Source organism: Cephus cinctus, unplaced genomic scaffold, assembly GCF_000341935.2.
Source record: "Cephus cinctus unplaced genomic scaffold, Ccin1 Ccin1_scaffold0168, whole genome shotgun sequence".
Lineage (NCBI taxonomy): Eukaryota > Metazoa > Arthropoda > Insecta > Hymenoptera > Cephidae > Cephus > Cephus cinctus.
In genome coordinates, this window is record NW_014332892.1 from 48,147 (window position 1) to 67,701 (window position 19,555).

General features: G+C 34.5%; 4 protein-coding genes across 6 annotated transcripts; 1 reads left to right on the plus strand and 3 right to left on the minus strand.

The window, feature by feature from the left end:
• Nucleotides 1-40: 40 nt before the first annotated feature.
• LOC107264060 (condensin complex subunit 1) lies at nt 41-6,554 on the plus strand. The gene is made up of 22 exons (XM_015731920.2): nt 41-93; nt 360-505; nt 619-753; nt 854-1,035; nt 1,130-1,272; nt 1,405-1,486; nt 1,572-1,634; nt 1,711-1,944; nt 2,043-2,375; nt 2,467-2,635; nt 2,706-3,043; nt 3,126-3,518; nt 3,580-3,824; nt 3,903-4,023; nt 4,102-4,413; nt 4,484-4,614; nt 4,737-4,991; nt 5,068-5,340; nt 5,416-5,558; nt 5,646-5,966; nt 6,053-6,154; nt 6,249-6,554. Exons 2-22 carry the CDS (start codon nt 370-372, stop codon nt 6,410-6,412), a joined length of 4,275 nt encoding a protein of 1,424 aa, XP_015587406.1. The 5' UTR covers nt 41-93; nt 360-369; the 3' UTR covers nt 6,413-6,554.
• A 922-nt stretch (nt 6,555-7,476) lies between these two features.
• LOC107264068 (regulator of nonsense transcripts 3B) lies at nt 7,477-11,869 on the minus strand. The gene is made up of 6 exons (XM_015731936.2): nt 11,606-11,869; nt 10,665-11,079; nt 10,422-10,573; nt 8,353-9,058; nt 7,962-8,269; nt 7,477-7,870 (listed from the first exon to the last, which is right to left on the minus strand). Exons 1-6 carry the CDS (start codon nt 11,720-11,722, stop codon nt 7,640-7,642), a joined length of 1,929 nt encoding a protein of 642 aa, XP_015587422.1. The 5' UTR covers nt 11,723-11,869; the 3' UTR covers nt 7,477-7,639.
• A 98-nt stretch (nt 11,870-11,967) lies between these two features.
• Nucleotides 11,968-14,410, minus strand: LOC107264374 (transmembrane protein 43 homolog). 3 transcript variants are annotated; one of them, XM_025081294.1, is made up of 6 exons: nt 14,116-14,410; nt 13,663-13,845; nt 13,362-13,594; nt 12,948-13,248; nt 12,682-12,887; nt 11,968-12,602 (listed from the first exon to the last, which is right to left on the minus strand). In XM_025081294.1, exons 1-6 carry the CDS (start codon nt 14,128-14,130, stop codon nt 12,515-12,517), a joined length of 1,026 nt encoding a protein of 341 aa, XP_024937062.1. In that variant the 5' UTR covers nt 14,131-14,410; the 3' UTR covers nt 11,968-12,514. The 3 variants fall into 3 exon arrangements, with proteins under 3 accessions (XP_024937062.1, XP_015588057.1, XP_015588058.1); XM_015732571.2 differs by having other exon boundaries at nt 11,968-12,619; XM_015732572.2 differs by having other exon boundaries at nt 11,968-12,619; nt 13,663-13,842; nt 14,116-14,254.
• A 495-nt stretch (nt 14,411-14,905) lies between these two features.
• LOC107264373 (serine/threonine-protein kinase polo) lies at nt 14,906-19,132 on the minus strand. Its single transcript, XM_015732570.2, has 7 exons — nt 18,875-19,132; nt 18,039-18,263; nt 17,746-17,963; nt 17,353-17,648; nt 16,975-17,271; nt 16,142-16,542; nt 14,906-16,023 (listed from the first exon to the last, which is right to left on the minus strand). Exons 1-7 carry the CDS (start codon nt 18,965-18,967, stop codon nt 15,835-15,837), a joined length of 1,719 nt encoding a protein of 572 aa, XP_015588056.1. The 5' UTR covers nt 18,968-19,132; the 3' UTR covers nt 14,906-15,834.
• Nucleotides 19,133-19,555: the final 423 nt, after the last annotated feature.

Consider the following 19,555-nt stretch of genomic DNA (forward strand, 5'->3'; position numbering starts at 1 on the left):
AGTTGGTATTATTGAATTTAAAAAGCTTCTGTATGGCCAGGTATGGCAGTTAGTAAATTTGTTTCTAGTTCTACTTGAAGAATTCAGTAAAACGTAAGCCTATGTTTAGTATTTAATCATTATTAAAATTATTGAACAATATAATTTTGTGTAACTTTTTTTTATTTTAATACTCACTTAAAATTGAATTTCAGTGTATATACATAAAGTATATAATTGTGTTTCTATAAGGTTAATGAAATTATTCTCTATTTCTTCAATATGAATGGTGTTGTAATAACTCTTTAATCTTCTTAGTAACTGTTCATTTACATTGTTCATTAATTTTACATAATCATTTACAATTTTGATGTGCACAGAATTAAGAAAATGAAAAAAGAAAATCAATCTAAAATCTTGGAGTTTGTGATACCTTTGGAGAAGGATGAACTTTTACAGTCACATACAGGACAGTATTGTGTCAATGAAGTTCTTCCACCGCGTGCTATACCCCAAGCCATCAGTGGTATATGTCTCAAATTTTTTTATGATTAAATTACATTTTGTATGTCAGTAAAAGATGAGAAGAGCTAGATATTGCTATTGACATTCTGATGATTATAATAATTTATTTAACAGATACCAGAGCTGCCTTGCAAGATAATGGTGTAAATTTTATTCTGGAGCATTTTGACACCTTCTTTTCCATAATTGTACATGGTTCCAAAATTGAGCTGTCTATGATTACTAGAGGATTCGATAGGCTCATGAAAAGTAAGTTAATAGTTATAAAAATCAAATCACACAATCTGATTTTAAAATGATCATTTTGTGAGATCATGTGCTTATGTTTTTCTTTTCATTCATCTGATAGCTCTGGAAATATTAGTGGATGATTTAGAGAAGGTGTTTGATTATGGTACAGAATTGATACCAGAAGATAGATCCCGTTTACTATGTATCAATAAAATGTTAGCATATCTTGTATCTTGGTTTATGCGTCATATTAATGGTCGTGTGCAGCAAGATGCTGGTACTATTGATCTGATGGGAAAGGTATAACAGAAATTTATATCCAAACGAGTAAAAAGTAAATTTATGATAATGAATAAAAAATAAAACGAATTCTTTCTTATGTATTATGAAATAGCGAAAGAAGAATGCTAAAAAATCAGATGCAGAAGAAGAGTGGGAAAGGCATAAGCAGAAATCATTGGAGCTTATATATCGTTGGGTACAGCAACCACTGCAAAAGCTGTGGCAACCTCCTATTGCTGAGGATTCATTTATCTCGTAAGTCTATTAAACATGATTGCTAATTAATTAAATAATTTATCTTCAATAGCTATATCTCATAACTACATAACTTGTGGAAAAAATCAAATGATTCTACTGAATAACTCATTCAATAATATACTTTTACAGGGTTCTGACGCAAATATGCTATACATTATTGGAAGACGCAAAAGATTCAAAGCAAAAGCCACTACGAGAAACAATTTTCGAGGTAATTTGTTGATTTGGATTACAAAAGTCTTAAGAAATAAATAAAGTTCTTTAAATACGTTACTACAAAACCATATCTTATACAGATTTTAGGTACACTAGTAAAAAGGTACAATCACGGTGTAATCTGTGTAATAAAAATAGTACAGGTATGTATTAATTGTCGATTCACATAATTTACAAAAATTGGAATTCATCAGAAACTGATTTTTCTGTTTTGTTCAGTTGGTGAAATTACATGACGTCTTAGCGATTCCACTTGCCACAGGAATTGCCCAAATTGTAACTGAAACCGGTTGTACCGGAATGATAAAGGAATTCGTCCGAGAAATCGGCCAAACCGAAGCTGAAGAAGGAGATGCTCGCAATATTTCAATATTTCTGGAATCTCTCTCCTCAGCACGGCCTGACCTCTTATTGCCTATTTTAGGTAGCATCACAGATTATCTATCAAACGATGTAAGATTTTTTGTGTGAATCTCTGAGAAAGTTTATTAACAGAACTTCTTTAATTACTTAATAGAAATCCTTATTGTAATGTCTTATATTACTTGCAGCAATACACTATGAGAAACTGCGTTATCAGCATCCTAGGAGCAATAATATTAGGAGCTTTAACGGGAGAAGATTTAACTCCGGAGCAAAAAGAGAAACGTGATGAGTGTCTGGATAACCTAGAAGAACATATCCTGGATATCAATGCTTATGTCAGGTCGAAGGTTCTTAACACGTGGCAAAAGTTATGCTGTGAGGGTGCTGTTCCTCTAGCTAGACAAGGAAGTCTTCTTAAAGCGACTGTGTTACGATTGGAAGACAAAAGTGCAAACGTTCGAAAGCAGGCATTTCAATTATTACGTGCATTGCTTCAGGGTAATCCTTACGCTGCTAAGGTAGAAAACAAGTATTTTGTTTTAAGAACATCCTCACAATTAACGACATACTATAAGAATTTTAATTGAAGAAAATTTTTAATGCTTGCAGCTTAACCAGAATGAATTATCGAAACAACTTGAAGACGCAATAACTAAATTGAAACAACTGCGCACTGAGCAGGCCAGTCAAAGCGTTCGTGGAGACGAGGAGAGATTGCAATTTTGGAATAGTCAGCTTCCAGTAATAAGGACAGCTATCAAAACTGTTTTGAAAGAAGGTAATAGTTATTAATTACATTTCTATCTATACAAGCGATTACTAAGTTATTGAATCTACGGAAAATATAGAAAACACCGCAAATGAAAACATTGAAGACGTGGACGAGGCTTTTGAGAAAGTAAGACAGTTGATGTTGAGAGAACATGTATTGGAAGCAGTGCAATACTTATGGCATGTAAGTGCACAACTTCCTGGAGCACCAGATATGAGGAATATCGATTCCAATAGTCAAGAAGAATGTCTCTTTCTATTTTTACTGAAAATATTCATGGAGTCGGAGGCTTCGGACTCCAATATGGCAAATAACAATAACAAAACAACTGAATTGGAAAAGTCAAAGGAAAAAGAGCGTAAAAGGCAAAAGGACGAACTCAATGCACAAAAAAGACTCGTCGAATATTTGAAGGTAAGGCAAAAGAATAATTTCTCCATTCATTCCGCATGAAATATCCAAACTCCAATTACAAATACAATTGTTTAATTCGCAGGATTGTTCGCAATTCGCTCAAGAGCTTGCAAACGCTATACCGCAGGCTGAACATCTTCTTTTTTCAACCACAGCCAGCGATGCTGTAGAAGCTTGTGCATTTCTTGGTACAGCTTGTCAGTTTCGTGTAGCTGGTGCCATAAATGGAGTACGAAAAGCTTTATTTCAGGTCTTTAGTCGCGATCAATCAGTCCAGGACAATGTGGCCAACGTTTACAAAGAACTGTATCTAGGAACCAATCAACAATATCAATCAGGGCGTCAACGTGGCTTGGCATCTGTAAAAGCTCTTATTCGCTTTGTAATGGATCTCGAACCTGGACAGAGTCCTGCACTTACTCAGTTGATTGTTTCCTGGTGTAATAGTAAGGATCTTGATGCAGACGCGTTGCAGGTAATTGACTATATTTAATTTTCTTTTGGAATCAGTGAATTGAGTATCGATCTTCGCATAGGTCATGTGGGAAAAATTCTCGATGAAATTACCGGATACCACGCCGGAAGAGAGCAGAGCTGCTCTCGTCTTAATAACTATGGCAGCGAAAGGTGAATCTGCAATAATTACTGGGAATTTGGATGTTTTATTAAAAATAGGGCTCGGTAGACGAGCGAAAACTGATTTGCTCTTAGCTAGGGACACTTGTAGAGCGCTTCATAAGATTCCAAACAATAACACAGATCCCAATAAGCCTCCTGTTAGGTAAGTTTACTTATCTGTTAGTAGAGTTCTTTTTTGTGGCTTTACAATTTTCTATTTAATGCTCGTTTTCGCTTGTAGGTATGCAAACGATCATGAAATATTCCAAAACATTCTTGAGCTTCTAACTGAGAATTTCATGAATCTGGAGGATGAGTGTTACATTTCCTTTGCAACCGATGCTATCAATATTATATATCATGTAAGATAGAATATTTTTGTGCAAGATTTACTCATTTAGCATAGAATAGTTTCAGAAATAATAAATATATTTTATTAGTTAGCGAATCAACCTGATAAGTTAATTAAGGAAATGATGCTTGATGTGGTTGCGAAAGGTAATTTTGTCAAAAACGGTTCATACAGTGCTGTAGCACCTGCACCACTCTTAGCAAGACTCTTATATCTTGTTGGTCACATTGCCATTCGACAGATGGTACACCTTGATACTGCAGTATACAAGGAATTAAAACGTAGAAATGAATTACGAGAGATGAAACGTGGACGTAAATCTAAGAAAAGAGATACGTTGCTACCGGAGAGTGTTCCAAACACTCCTTCCTGTGCGAGTCAAACTCTTCGTAACAAAGAGGTACTATTTAACAGTTTTCACATATTAATATCTTACGATATTATTAATTTAGCATTTTCGTTTCACGTAGAATAGTACTATTGAGGACAATGGCGAAGAAGCTCTAGAAGGAGCCACGGCTGATGATGCTGATGCAGAATTTATTAATGCGACGTTAGAAAATGACATCGTTACAGGGGATGGACTACTCGCTAAATTTGTGTGCGTACATTTAACACGTTGCTCATATTTTTTGTGTGATCATTAGTCATTTTTCGAAATCATTGTTATGCAATTTATTCAGTGGCTAAACGAACTAAGTCGATTTTTGAAAATAATTGCAGTCCTCTCGTGCTAGACATTTGTCGATATCCAGACAAATATAATGATGAAAATGTACAGGCCTGGGGTGTTCTTGCTCTCAGTAAAATGATGACTGTCAGTAGTCGCTTTTGCGAGGAGTCTCTACAACTTTTGGTTACGATAATGGAACGATCGCCCTATCCTGGAATTAGAGCGAACGTTTTGATTGGACTGACGGACTTGACTATTAGATTTCCTAATCAGATAGAGCCTTGGACGAGCCACATTTATGGCAGGTATGTTGCAAGAGAAGACATATTTTTATTTAACATTACTCTAAAGTTAGAAAACTGTAAATAATATTGATTGCAGGCTTCGCGATGACAATACTAATGTGCGAAGTACTTGTGTTCGTATGTTATCCAACCTGATAATGAGAGAAATGGTGAGGGTCAAGGGCCAAGTGTCAGAGTTGGCACTTTGTATTGTCGACCCCGATCCTGACATTTGTCAAAGTACGAAGCAGTTCTTTAGAGATCTTTCTCAAAAGGGTAACGCTTTGTACAATGTAATGCCAGATATACTATCTCGATTAAGCGATCCTGAGCTTCATTTGGAAGAGGATAAGTTCCAGGAGGTTCTCCGGTAAATGAACAAACCATAAAATTTTCTCAACATTACAGTTTTACAACAATTAAATGTTCTTTCTTTTACTTATAGTTATATATTGGGATTATTACAAAAGGAAAGACAAGTGGATACCATAATCGAAAAGCTCTGCGCACGTTTTAAATTGGCTACCACTGAACGCCAATGGCGCGATCTTTCTTATTGCTTATCACTTCTTCATTTCAGTGGAAAAAGTAATTAATGAAATAATCGACAGTCTTAATTTCATTACGAATTTTCTTTTAGCGTGTAGCTAACAATAAAATGGTATATTCTTTCAGGTATCAGACGTCTAATAGAGAGTCTTCCACTTCTAAAAGACAAGATTCATCACAGAGAAGTGCAAAGGGCTCTAAGGAGTATAATCGATCAGACAAAAAAAAAACCAGATGCAAAGGCAGCTTGTCTTGAATTAGACGAGAAGATTAAGGAAATGCTTGAGAACGCAAAAACTATGGAAGATAGAGATCCAGATGCTGATGTTATGCCTCCTCCACGACTTCCGCCTCGTAAAAAAATGGTTCGTAAAGCAGGAAAACAAAGCAGCAGCGAAGAAGACGATTCGTCGGATGATGACGACCCAGTATCAACCCCAAGAAGATGTATGTGATAATTAGAATTAATAATATCCGTATGTAATACTTGTTCATATTTTCACGAAAACGAATTAATTAATTTAATGATTCAGATATAAAAAGTAAACGTAAATCACGCACGACGGAGCAAAAGTCTGATTCAGACTCTGAAGAAGATGCTGCCTTGGCTTTCAGCAAAACTCCTTCAAAGCGAAGTGAGTGCCAATAAAATTAAAATTAACATTATACAGATTGCTTTATTGATTTTATGAAACAAAATCATTTATTTAAATCTTTATTTTTTATTAGCTTCAAAAACACCAAGACGACAGAAGATACTTGAAACCCCCAGTACATTAACGACTCCAAAACGAAGTCAAACGAGTAGAACACCTGCAAGATCATCAACAGAAACACCAACAAGAACATCACTGCGATTATCAACGCGGTCAGCACGATCGAAAAAAATGTAAGATTAGTTTAGCATATCATTAAAGGCCTTATAATTCATCATTTTTTTCATTAAACTAGTAACGAGTTATTCGATTAAACTGAAATATGCAATTTGTACATTTCTTATACTGCATTTCAAATAAAAATAACGGAAAATAATTACATTGGCATCTTGTGAATTTCATCAATAGCATAAATATTTTACACATGATTTATTATTGCATTGCTCTCTTCTTTAGAGACTTATAAGTTATTCTGAAGTCTTATCAACAAGAAGAACCGATGAGCTATAATTCAATTATCTAACTGTAATCATTTCCAGTAAACAGAAGGACGTGCACAGAGATCAATATTATTGTACAGTTGTTTTCATTTTTTTTTTCTTTTAATGAATTAATAAAACAAAATAACAATAGTATGCACACATATCATTGTGTCAGAATGTGACGATTGCTTAAGTAAAATTCATTTAGAGTTCGATAATCTACAAATGTAAAATAATTAAATTCATGCTCCTAGAGTATATTATTATGCTCTTAGCACTGCTATAATTAAATCTGTATTTTTTCATTATTCACAGCGAATTGTTCTTACTTAGAACAAACCATTCGATCCCATAGATTCCATCTTAGAAACCATTTCTTAGTCGTTACAAGGTAACAAAAGAATTACTATTAGAAGACATAGGATATCCAAGTGTCTTCTAAATCATTATAATATTACGTTATTATACAAAAACAAAATCATCTTTTCATCAGTACTAATAGAGAAATAATCGTCTTAATTTCTCTATAAGAATATTCTAAGTAACATAAAATCTTAAAGGAGAGAATTTCGTTATCCTTCAACAAGACTAGACACTGTGACACATCAAATCATCAATCCAATCTGGTTCCACATTTTCGTGGATCGAATGTATATGCAAAAGTGTTATAAACAAAAGAAAAGTGAGGAAGAGAGAAAACATAATAACTCTCAGAGATGCATACAGGGCAGACTAAGGAATTATACTGAAATAAAGTAAAAAAACAAGAAAAGGAAGTTCGAAGGCGAATTAACATGCGTACAGACCTAGACCATCCTCATGATGATGATGATGACGATTTATCCAATCAATGTCTACTCGGCCTGTACAATGTGAAACGTACCTTCGATACGAACACAGCCGAGGCATTATACACCTTAATAAGAAATCATCAAATGCATGCATAAGATGACGATTAAGCAGAATGTCGATGTTTCTTACGCTAAGGTAAGTCACGGCTAGCGCTACGCTTAAACGTCATGGATCGCACTTCCGTTGCTGATTTGGTTGGCTTGGAAGTCATCGAGATTGCGGAAGTACTAGAAGGTGCAGAACTAGGAGTAGGACTTTGTGATAGAGATGCCCTATCGTCATTGGCAGATTTTTCACGTTCTAACCTCTGTTTACTGAACTTTCCCATACCAGGTCGATAGATCTCCATGGCAGGACGATCCTGGAAGGTGTAATTAGTCATGAAATTCCTACTATTGATTTTTCACGGTACAGATAATATCTTTGAAATGATTAGACTCATTTTATTTTACCTTGTTTCTGATCCTACGTTCTAATCTTGGATCCTTCTTATCCTTTTCTTTATCCTCAGCTTCATTTTTCTTCAGGTTACTCTGGTCGGCACCATCTAAGGATTTATGACGTCTCAATGATCCACCATCACCTGCTCCCCCTTCGCCGCCACTTTCCAATGAACTGCGTCTCTTTACCACTTTTCCTGTGTCCTTCCTGCTGTCTAAGTCGGCGCTGTAATTTGTCTCCTGATCAATATGATCGTTCGACCTTGATTTTGCTGACTCCTTGGAATCGTTCTGACACGATAACGGCACTCCTACACTTTCTGAAAATAAGAATATTTTAGGATCATTGAATGTTCTAAAAATCCCATAAAGCTTGGTTAAGACGAAAGTAACGATGGCTTACCTTGAATTTCTGTGATTTGCCTTAAAGACGCCGCATCCAACTTATCATCCTTTACTACTGGCTCCGAAGATTTGCTATCATCAGAGTCTACTTTGACCTTTTGCTTATCAGTATTCTTCTTCGTGTCATCCTTAGACGTTTGACTTTTGTCTGTTTTCCTGGAAGCAGCGGATACGACGATTTCAACTTGTTTGTCCTTCTTTTGACTAGACTCTCGTTCCTCCTTCCTTGGCTTCGCACCAGCTGCAGTTGTTGCTTCCGCACAGGTATCAACATTCTGTCTCTTAGCTTCAGCTAGTCTCTTCTTTTCTTGTCTCATCTTCTCGTAACTCTTTCCTCGCTTCTCTTCCGCCTTACGATCTCTTAATTCCTTCCCGTCGTCCTTAGGCTCGTTCTTCCTGTCCTCCTTCATTTCGCTTCGCCTGTCTTCCTTTGGATTTTCTCTGTCATCTTTTCTGCCATATGGTTTTTTCTCCTCGTGCTTTCTTTGATGCTTTGATGCATCTCTGTCCTTGTTTCTTTCATCTCGTTCCCGGTATCCTTTAGCTAGCGTCTTCGAATCTCGGTCTCGAGACAATTTCTCACGCATTCTCTCATCTCGCTTATTGCGATTCTTCAAATCCTTCAGAGACAGCTTTTCTTTCTCGTCCTTGTTCTCTTTGTTATCCTTGCTCGTTTCTCGCTCAGCATCTGGATTCTTGAGCACCTGCAACAGACGAAGTCTTGTACTTTCATAATGCACTGGGAATTCTATAAGACGACACTGATCTATGTCGACTTACTCAGGCGAGAACTGCTAATCGAATTGAAGTTCAAAGATAAAGAAAACACCTAGAGCTTCTATGAGTAAAAGAAAACATATTCATAAAGAATATAATATTATATAATTATTTCCTCCGTGTTCAGTGATAACGCTTGTGCTGTTATTTATTAAAGAAAATAACAAGCGACAATAAATTTCGTGCACTCGTCTATTACAAATAACGTATAACGTTCTGGAATATAATTTCTTAAGAATCTTTGAAGTATCGTGTGGATATAAAAAGTGACATTGCCGATGATCCCTCAGCAGTGGACTGATTAATTACGGGAAACATGAATTTCTTCATTACTCATCAGCTGTATATGCCGTTCATGAGTTTTTACGAAATCCTGGTAATCCAGTTTTGATGGCTGTTTTAAAAGGACATATCGTGTCGCTAATAGGAACAGCGCTACAACTTTTTGATTTAGTTAAACAGTTTGGATTTTGTGATTCCCATATCTTTCGTAAGTTCATCGAATGACTCTTTGGCAAAGCTGGGAAATATTCATTGTTATCTGCACATCGAATTGCTACATTTTTTTTCTTTCTTTCTGCTACAAGACCGCATTTGGTATGAAACCAATTACGATCATGTGCATTATATTTTCTCCAGTAGAAGTCTTCTCTTCTGAAACCCTTTTCACGGTAATCAAATAATTTTCTAATGTCAGATTGTCTTATATCAGAATTCTCATGTTTCTTAATACGCGTTATTGTCTTCTCCTTTGTGTAAACGTCAACGCCTTCAGAAATTCGATCACGGATGTTACACAAACTGTCATTCACTTTCGAATGATTTGGTTCCTCAGTGCACTTTGCTTCAAAGAATTTACGATGGGATTCTACGGGTTGCTCCAGGGTGTCACCGGGACATTGGGAAATGACTTCTTTTAATACAGAACTTGAGGACAAAACAAGGTATAGGTTTTCGTTCTGGTCTTCATCGCTACAGTGTATGCGCTGCGAAGGGGAAGGTTAATATCAGCGACTAAATGTAGGCAATGTTTCCCAAACACTAGCGCGTTATGTTTTTCGGAAATTTATACTGGAAGGAATCATGCTTATTATTTTTTAAAGAGGAGGATATCTAAAAGTTTGGGAATCACTGAATTGGCCCTTATACGAACGATCAAATGGAACTGAATGTTTTACAAATCTTTGAGTTCAGTAAAATTATTTGTGCAATTAGTTTATAAGGGAAAAATTAGTAGATTATTAAATAAATGTAAAGCTCCTTATAATTAATAGCAATGATTATAATCACCTTAGATATTGTTGGCTCATCTTTTGCTCTCCGCCTCTCGATATCCCGACGACGTCGTTCTTCTCGCTTTTCATCCCTTAGACGTTGTTTCTCTTGCTTACGTTGTTTTAGAAATTCCAAGAGTGGTGTGGTTGTTACTTTCTTTTGTGAGTCTAGAACAAAGTGTTCATGGTTTAATTTTGACACTATATTACGCTGTGTATTTATAGTGATAATATTTCATTGAACAGTTCTGATACTTACTGTCGGATGGCTGATAAGAGTATTCTGTTTTTGGCTGCCCTGTTCCAGACTCGGATTCCAAATTTTTTAAACTTTCCAGGAAACTAATGTAATATGGATCTGCTTCAAGGGTACCACATTTCAAATCCTTCTTCTTCCCTACACGTTTCTTGGGTAACCTTTGGAATGGAGCAAATTCTACTACAGCTGGATACTCTGCACCCTTTGAGTCAACGAAGACATAATTATCAAATTTCTCTCGAAATATAAAAATGTCCTGCTGCTCCAGGAAGTTGATATAAGCACGTGAGAATGCATATTGACCAAGTGACGTATCAGCTTTGACAAAATACAGATAATCGTGCTCAGGAAGTGGAGAGACCTGCTCCATAAATTGCTCCTGTGTCATCGATGGTGGTAGTCGCCTTATTACTACCTATACAAATAATAAACAGTATGACTTAAAATAGATTGTATTATGTAAGATTTCTTATACCAATTATAAATTTATTTTTGAAATCTGTATTTTTATCATTCTAGGTAAAATTGTAGAATACAACTTTTTCTTGAAGAACCACATCTAAAAAACACAACAATTCATAGCTAGCTTCAAAAATAGGTCGTATTCTGCAGTTTGGCCTCCTTCTAAATAATATTACAATATCAAAAACATTAGAACGGCATTGTACTTAACTGAATTAAATCCAAAACAGAATATTTTTTAATGATACATAGACAATTAAAATTATTCCTGCTCTTTTTATAACAACTTATTGGTTAAGAATAAAACTTAATGAACTAATATTGTTTTAATACCCGAAATAATGAAATTATAAACTGTATCCTAACCAAACATTGAAAATACGTTTTTCTAAAATACAATCTACCCAGAGGGTAGCAATTTACATAAAATATTTTAAACGAATTTGTAAACATGTATTTCGTATCAAATTATGATGTACCTTTGTCATAGGTCGGCATTTCTCCTTTTTATTGTCTCTTAACTTGTTAGCATCAGGAGTGCTGGTCTGTGATTCAGTTTGAGCTGATGCCTCAGACTGCTGTGTTTCTTCAGTCATTCTCAGATGAAATCGTCGATTTTTATGAAAGCCAAGAGTATTGCTTTTATCATGCCAATCCCAACTTTTCAATAAATAATGTTCTGAGCGAACAATTTTCAAACAGGTCAACAAAATAAACCTCTGCCGTTTATGAACAGTCCACTGCCATCTTGAGTACTACACGATGTTTCCAATGGAGATTTTTTTGAAACAGTAAAAAACAGAGATTTACAGCACATTTTTTTATTATGTTCATTATATATATATTGCAAAGTTAACATAAATCTACTATTTTTAAATAATACAATACATACTACACGACAGAGTAGACATATTACAAACTATTAATACTGTTGTTTTAAGAGTAATTATATGTGAGCTACAAGTATACAATTTTTCATATACATCTTAAATGTCTATTCTTAATGGAAACTCTCTTAAACGTATATTAAAAAATCTTTTAGACAATTGTTTGGACGATGCTAAATGTTTACTAAATCACGGCCAGCTTGCATTTTGTTTTTATAAAAGTAAAAAGATAAATGCTCTGTAAATGAAAAATTAGGGACTGAAAGATGAAACGTTATATGTACTATAAAATTAAGAGAAACATAATATATAATGAAACTCTTCTACAATCTTCTATAATCATCACGTTGTTGAGGTTGCGAAGTTGATATCAATGTAGAGTATATGAAGGGTAAAATAGAAGACAATGCTAAGCAAAGACCGATGAATGGACGGTACCATACCCAAGCAAAACCAATAACCAGTAAACTGATTGACATTGAAACTGACATAGTAACAGATTCAATTGCAATTATCCCACACAGGAAGGTAGAGTTCAAGATCAGTGTCCTCAATATATTCGCCAAGCATGTTGCTGCTAGAAACATCACTAGCCATCCAAGACCTCTGTATAATAATTATATTTTTATTGATTTTCGAGGTAATTGTTTAGAAAATCATTATGTTACCTATTAGTCCATGTGCGCCAATAATTGTGAACGTGTTCCATATGGAACATTTGATCTACTGACAGCTTGTGTTTACGTTGAAGCAAAACTTCTTCACCACGTGAAGTGATATATGGAACTATTGTTCCATGAATCATCAAGCCAACGATGGAGTAAATGTCGTCAGCTTTTCCTGCATAGGAAAATTGTATTCGAATGTCTCCTACCTGAGCATGAAAATATTATGTTGTAACATGAATGAAATAATTTTTTTGACTGATCGGTACCTGAGGATTCCACAAATCTGCACTATGATAATATAATCCTGAGTGCATTTTAATATCTCTACGCTCTGGTCTCTCATCGCTAGTAATTTCGACAAAATCATTGAACTTTTTCTTTAGTTCTGTACCAAGTGTTATAGCTCCTATTTTAACTTCATCTGCAATTTGTACTTGACTCTTAATAGGTATATTCTTTGGATTATGATGTCCAGTTCTAATATAAAATTGATCAGAATCGATAAGTTTATCTTTCCACTCAGTAGAATAGTAATAATGTTTTTTATCTTCCGTTGCTTCTCCAAAACTGAAAAATGTTAATTATAAGATTGAATTCAATACATTGATTAAAGTTGTACAAAATTCGTATGTTTACAACTTGGATGACTGTGTTATTACAGAATTAAGAAAAGAAGTTACCTTCGCTCTTCTTCAATCTCAATCCACTGATACATCTGAACTCGTCTTTTAAGTTTGACACTAGCCATAACAACTCCATAATCTGGTTCTGTTAAAGGTTCAGAGACCGATATATAGCCAGTAAAATGAACCAAACGCCCTTCGTGTTCAGGTAGTATCTTCATTGGATTTGAGAGCACAGCAACATTACGCAAAGCCTCATCTAAAGAATGAGCTACCTTTGCAGCATGACCCTAGAAATGAGTATTTGTTACTGAAGCTATACTCATTACATTAAGTAAAAAATTTTCATTAAACACACCTCATTCCAAAAAAGAAGACACATGCCAACAGCAAATAAAATTGAACCTATGATCGCTGTGAGCCATGATTCTTTGAATTGCTCCGAAACACTCATTGGTACATGTACAAGACCTAATTGTCGCCCGTTTGAACGATTTCGATGTGCTCGCTCTGTATGCAACCGTTGTGGTTGTCCATTCTGCTATTTTCCATTAATATAATCATGGCAAATAAGGAGAAAGATTAATTACAAAGACCTCGGCACAAATATTGTCAATTTATATGGTTCAATATTGAACATAGTCGCAAATTAGAATATTCGTTGTTACATTAACAACATCGTTATTCATACAATACTTTTATATTATAGCTGTACAATATTGTAGATAGAAAAAATTATTATAGATGAAGTTGAATAATCTATTGTGTAAAGTATAACATTATAGTTATTTCTAAAAAGTATCTTTCTTACATTTGTGCGATACATTATGCAGTATTAAGTATGATGATCATCAAGGTTTAGTTCGTATTCTTTATGAGAAAATTAATTTTTATTTATCGAACTACATTTTGAGGTTACGCGCCTGGTGCAACTCGTTACATGCCCTTTTATTCTTGCATGGCAAATATTCTTTACACGAACTCATTTTACCGCAAGCAAATTACTAATTACACATTAAACAATTTTCAATATTCTGATATCTTTCCATCATGATGTTCAACATTTCATCACTGGATTACATGACATATCTTTCATCCATAGATACACATGTATCCTTCAATATAACTTAAAATGTTTATTGATTTTTCGTACTTCGTTAAAGTAGAACTAATCTTTAAATCTAAAACGTCATTGGCATGATAACATTATTCAGTGTTAACTTTTAACGATTTTAGTTTTCAATGACGTAAGTGGTCTAAATTATTTATATATTGACTCTGCAGCAGTACTTGGGAAAGAAAAATTGTGTAAAATAAAAATCATTTTTCCACTTCAATCACTCTATAAAACGAAACGTATAAAGACATATTTTGAAAATTATATGTATAATAATCGTGAGAGTTTAGTTATGATTACTTTCTTCAATGCTTTTTTTTCCCCCCAATTAATGTGAGCAAGCTCATTTTTACTAAAGTCGGAATGAGATGATATAATGCTATAACAAAAAGTTGTAAGTTGTACAAAAAAACAATACTTTTAAAGATATTAAAGACTCTATGAATTTTTGACATTTAACATCAAAAAAGAGAATCAGACGTCCTTTGAATCTTTTAAAAAATGGACGTTTATTTGATCACGTACAAGATAAATGATGAAAATTAAATAGTCGTTATTTCTAATACCTTAAAAATATATTAAGCTTGTACTCTGCTTTGACATATTACCATAACGTTTTTCAAAAAGATAGTGTGTATTGCGAATGATCGTACCGGTTTCAAGCAGTTTCGGATAGATCATCAAGTCATACGATCGACTAATCATGCATTTAATTCTGTCCCGATGTAATGAATTACATATACATATTCACCTATCAATATTATTTAAGGACGCTGCAAAAGGCACATTATTCCAATTGACTTATTGGAAATCCACATAGAGCATTGACCAAAACACACATTTGTGGAATGGGCAGCTAGTCCGAATCTATGTATGTAGGTGAACAAGTAAATTTCGCTTTTACTTAACTGTATTTTTTTTTAAAGCTATAAAGTTTACAACATATAAATCTTTTCATATGCTCGAAGTTTCTGTCCGAAACTGTGACCTGCGATTAAAAATGTGACGCAATGATAGAGATGCAATTATGGCGTATATAAATTTTTAAAGGAAATGTTTCCTCGAGAGCAAGGTAATGTTAAGTATTTCTGACTGTATTCCCGTTTGGCAATATGAATAGTAGATATTAAATTTCCATTAGTGGATCTCCAATTTCGAATCAAGATATAGAATATATTCGCCTATTCCATCTAGCTCTATTAGTACTCTATATTGCGTGCACTCCTCTCATTTTCTCGTATACTTTCCTCATGAACATAAAAAAAGTATCTAAAAAAAAAAGTACTACAGATCTAAGCATTTCTAAAAATGTTTCTTGGTCACTGTTAAAAAGATACGTATCGTTAAAACTTGCAGTCTCAGGACGCTGCTCTCAATTTTCTTTTCTATAAGCGTGCCAACCTTATAACAAGACTATCGATTCAGTATCATCAGACGAATCTTTTCATAAGCGTAGCTCAAGTTCTTTCCAAGACCACTGCAACAACCGTTTTCCTGAATAGTCTGGAATCGATACGTGCGAAAGTTTTTCTCTTTATCGATGTAAGTCACCGCTGCCATGAGCGGACACATTATGATTTTTGTGTGATCGAGGAAATTGATCTAGAACAAATTTTAAAAAATAAACTTAACAATTAAAGCACATGTTTATTAAAACAAAATATTGTATTTGCTATCCGAAGATATAGATGGTTGTTCAAAATCTATGAGACAGACTCACCTGTATAGATCCGTTGGTCAACTGCATGACAACAGCAGATTGTGTTCTGAACCATTGATGCATGTACGGAATTCTCGACATGGAATCGCTTTGTTTCACTGCAACGGATCCTCCTGCTTTCATTAAGTGTTCGTTCATGTACCGCAGGAAGAAGTCCAACAGTTTCATCTTCTTATCGAGGTGACTAGGAAATTCTTTGGTCGTGTAATACAACTCTTTTCCCTCCCGATTTATGTAATGAATGTTGAAGCCGTTCGCCAACATTATCAGGCGCGTTCCATCATTAAACATCACACCGACACCATCGTCGGAAAGTTGGTAACCGAAACCATACTTATCCGAATAGTCCACCCATTTACTTACCCAGACAAATGGCTGTGCAGCTGGGTCAGTCATTTCATCTGTGAAATTTCATGGATTTAGTATAAAGATTCCTTAGAATGAATAATAATCAAGTTTACATTTATAAAATAATGTTTTCTTCTCTATAACGTTATTACGTACTAATAACTAAATAACGATCTTTGAAAAAACTGGAAATTACCATTTGGTTTATTTTCGAGTAACGTTTAGATTAGAGATTATTAATTACCATAACATGATGAACAAATCTCGGATAGCTAAAGTCATGGAAATGATTGTCATTACTTGTGACGAAACCTTAATTATCTTCTGGTTAAAAGAAACTAAGTAAAATATACTATGAAGCAAACCAATTACAAAAGCATCCTCAGAGCGCAATGTGGTCTTGTTGTTAGGATGGCATCGTTAATATTAAACAATACCAAAAGTTAAAATAATAAACATGCTATTTGCCGATTGAAGAAAGGTACCTGCAGAGTTAGCTGCTTTGCGCGTCGGTTTAGAACTTAAGACTGCAGCCAGCTGGTCTTTTAACGTTTGCAGCATCTTCTTTATGTCATGATTTAACTTCTGCACTTCCGAATTGCCATCCACAGACTTCGACTTGGGCGCTGGACTGTTGGGAATCCCTGGTATATTATCAATCGTCTCCTTGCCCGTATTATGATTCATTTCAGTTAATGGCTTGCGTTGATTGTGCATCTCCAACATATCGGATCGTGGAGCCATTGTGAGGCAGGATAAGGGTAAACTCGTTGGCAAAAACCCTATAGAAATATTACGTTATGAGTCATTTAGGAGTTGATCAAATGGTTTGTCTAATTGAAATAAATTGAAAATAAGTTTACCTGAAGTGAAGAACACGTCCTTCATTAGTTTTCCTACATTGGGACGTTTCGAAGGATTCCCTTGCAACATATTTGATATCATATTCATTGCAGCAGTGCTGAGATGTTGTGGGGTTTTATATTGAACTTGTTTGATTCTTGCGTATGTTTCTTTCAGACTGGAGGTCTCAAATGGAGGTTTCCCAGCAAGCAATGTGTACATAATACAACCGATACTCCATACATCAACCTCATAAGAATGTCCAACTTTGTTAAGAATTTCTGGAGCTATATAATTTGGTGTCCCGCACAGTGTTCTGTATTAGAAGGAGAGCAAAAAGAATAAAAACTTTAAATTTAATATAAGAGAGAGCACTGGTTTAATTTGTATTTTATGGAATTTTCTTTACGTACTTTTTGCGTTCGTCGTCACGCTCCAATTTCGTTGCAAGACCAAAATCACCAATTTTTACTTGTAAATCGTCATTGAGGAATAAATTTCCTAGCTTCAAATCTCTGTGAATAATCTTATTTTGATGTAAGTAAAAAACACCATCCAAAATTTGCTTCATGTAGAATCTCGTTTCACACTCAGTCAATGCTTTTCTACGTTTATGTAGCTCCATCATTGACTAAAATGATATAATTATGAAATTTTCATATTCTGCTCTTAGCAAAAATAGTTTTACGATGCCAAAATGATTTACCCTTTTCCGACAGAGCTCCAGGATGATATATATATTATTTGAATCATCAAAGAATCCATGAAATCCTACAATGTGCCGATGGTTTAAGCTTCTGTGAATAGCTATTTCTTGTGTCATTTTGTCGCGTTGATTACTTTTAGTCATTATCGATTTTGGCACTATCTTTCCAGCAAAGACGTGATGTGACTTTGACTCCTTGATTTCGTAACATTTTGCAAATCCACCCTATTGAGATGAAGAAAAGCTTAAGCAATTTGTATAAATATTTAACAACACAATATAATTTGGATCAATTAAAGAAAACTCTTAAAAGGAAACTTGATAAAATTATGTATTTAGTCAACAATATTAGTGTTAATAAAATGTTGCTACAAAAACAATTTCTCTTATTTATAAAACATTTATATATAATGAATCGTAACATATCGTTTTGCTTAGGATGACTGATATTGAAAAACTGATTTATGAAATTCATCAATATATGTCGAGCACATTAAAATTCATGAAAATGCATATGCATTATTGGAATGTTGGTATCAGATGTCATGTCCAACAAAATTAAACTACGATCCATTACCAAAAGTGTGAACTTTCATAAGTGTTTGTAACCAATAAGTCTTTCATAGTGTATTTACCCTTGTATATAAATATTTTCATAAGCAAGACAAAGATATAAGTATAGAAGTTTACAAGGAATTGATAAATACAGGAAGAGTCAGAAACTTCTGTAAAAAAAATATTATTCCAGTGTACTTGGAATAAAATGCATTAGTTTAAAGTAGGCGTTACAGAAACGATTGACGGGCATCATGTTCATTTTGAAAGTACATGCTCACCTTGCCGAAAAACCGGCCTTTGATGTAACTTTTTCCGGAATTTACGTCGTATATGATGTCCGGAATGGTACACTCCTTTTCCTCTTTCGACATAATGCGTCCTTTCGTGATCCTTATGGCAGAGCAGTCAATGTATAAAACTTCGAAGTCGAGTAAAAAGTTCGTAGTTGACAAGCTCACGCTGAAGCGACAAAACTGGTCTTCTTGGCAACTCGCTTTCAAGTAGCTGTTGCTTCTCGCAGAAAACGAGCAACGGACTTCGATGTTTAAATCGCCAGAATATTTCAAATCAACCAATCACAACGCGAGACTTGAACCGCCTGACCAAATTTAAATAAACCCGCGTCAATAATGCGCACCCTCCCGGCAGTCCTTGAAACTTCATTCGCCGGCCGATAGATCCTTACACTGTTCTCAACTGTCCTTTGAGAATCCAGCATGTATAGTGGCTATTTCCAAAGTACCTTTACATTTATAAATTTATGTCAAAATGGATAACAAAATAATAAAATTGACTGTGCTTAAAGTAAACGTATAAGTGATAAGAGTTCATCAATATAATAATAAGTTTATAGTACTATAATTGCAAAATAGATTACTCAATGGATGATTTCAAAATTTTTAAATATATAAAATCTTGAAATGTATAATCATTCAATTTATTTATTTCGAATATATTAG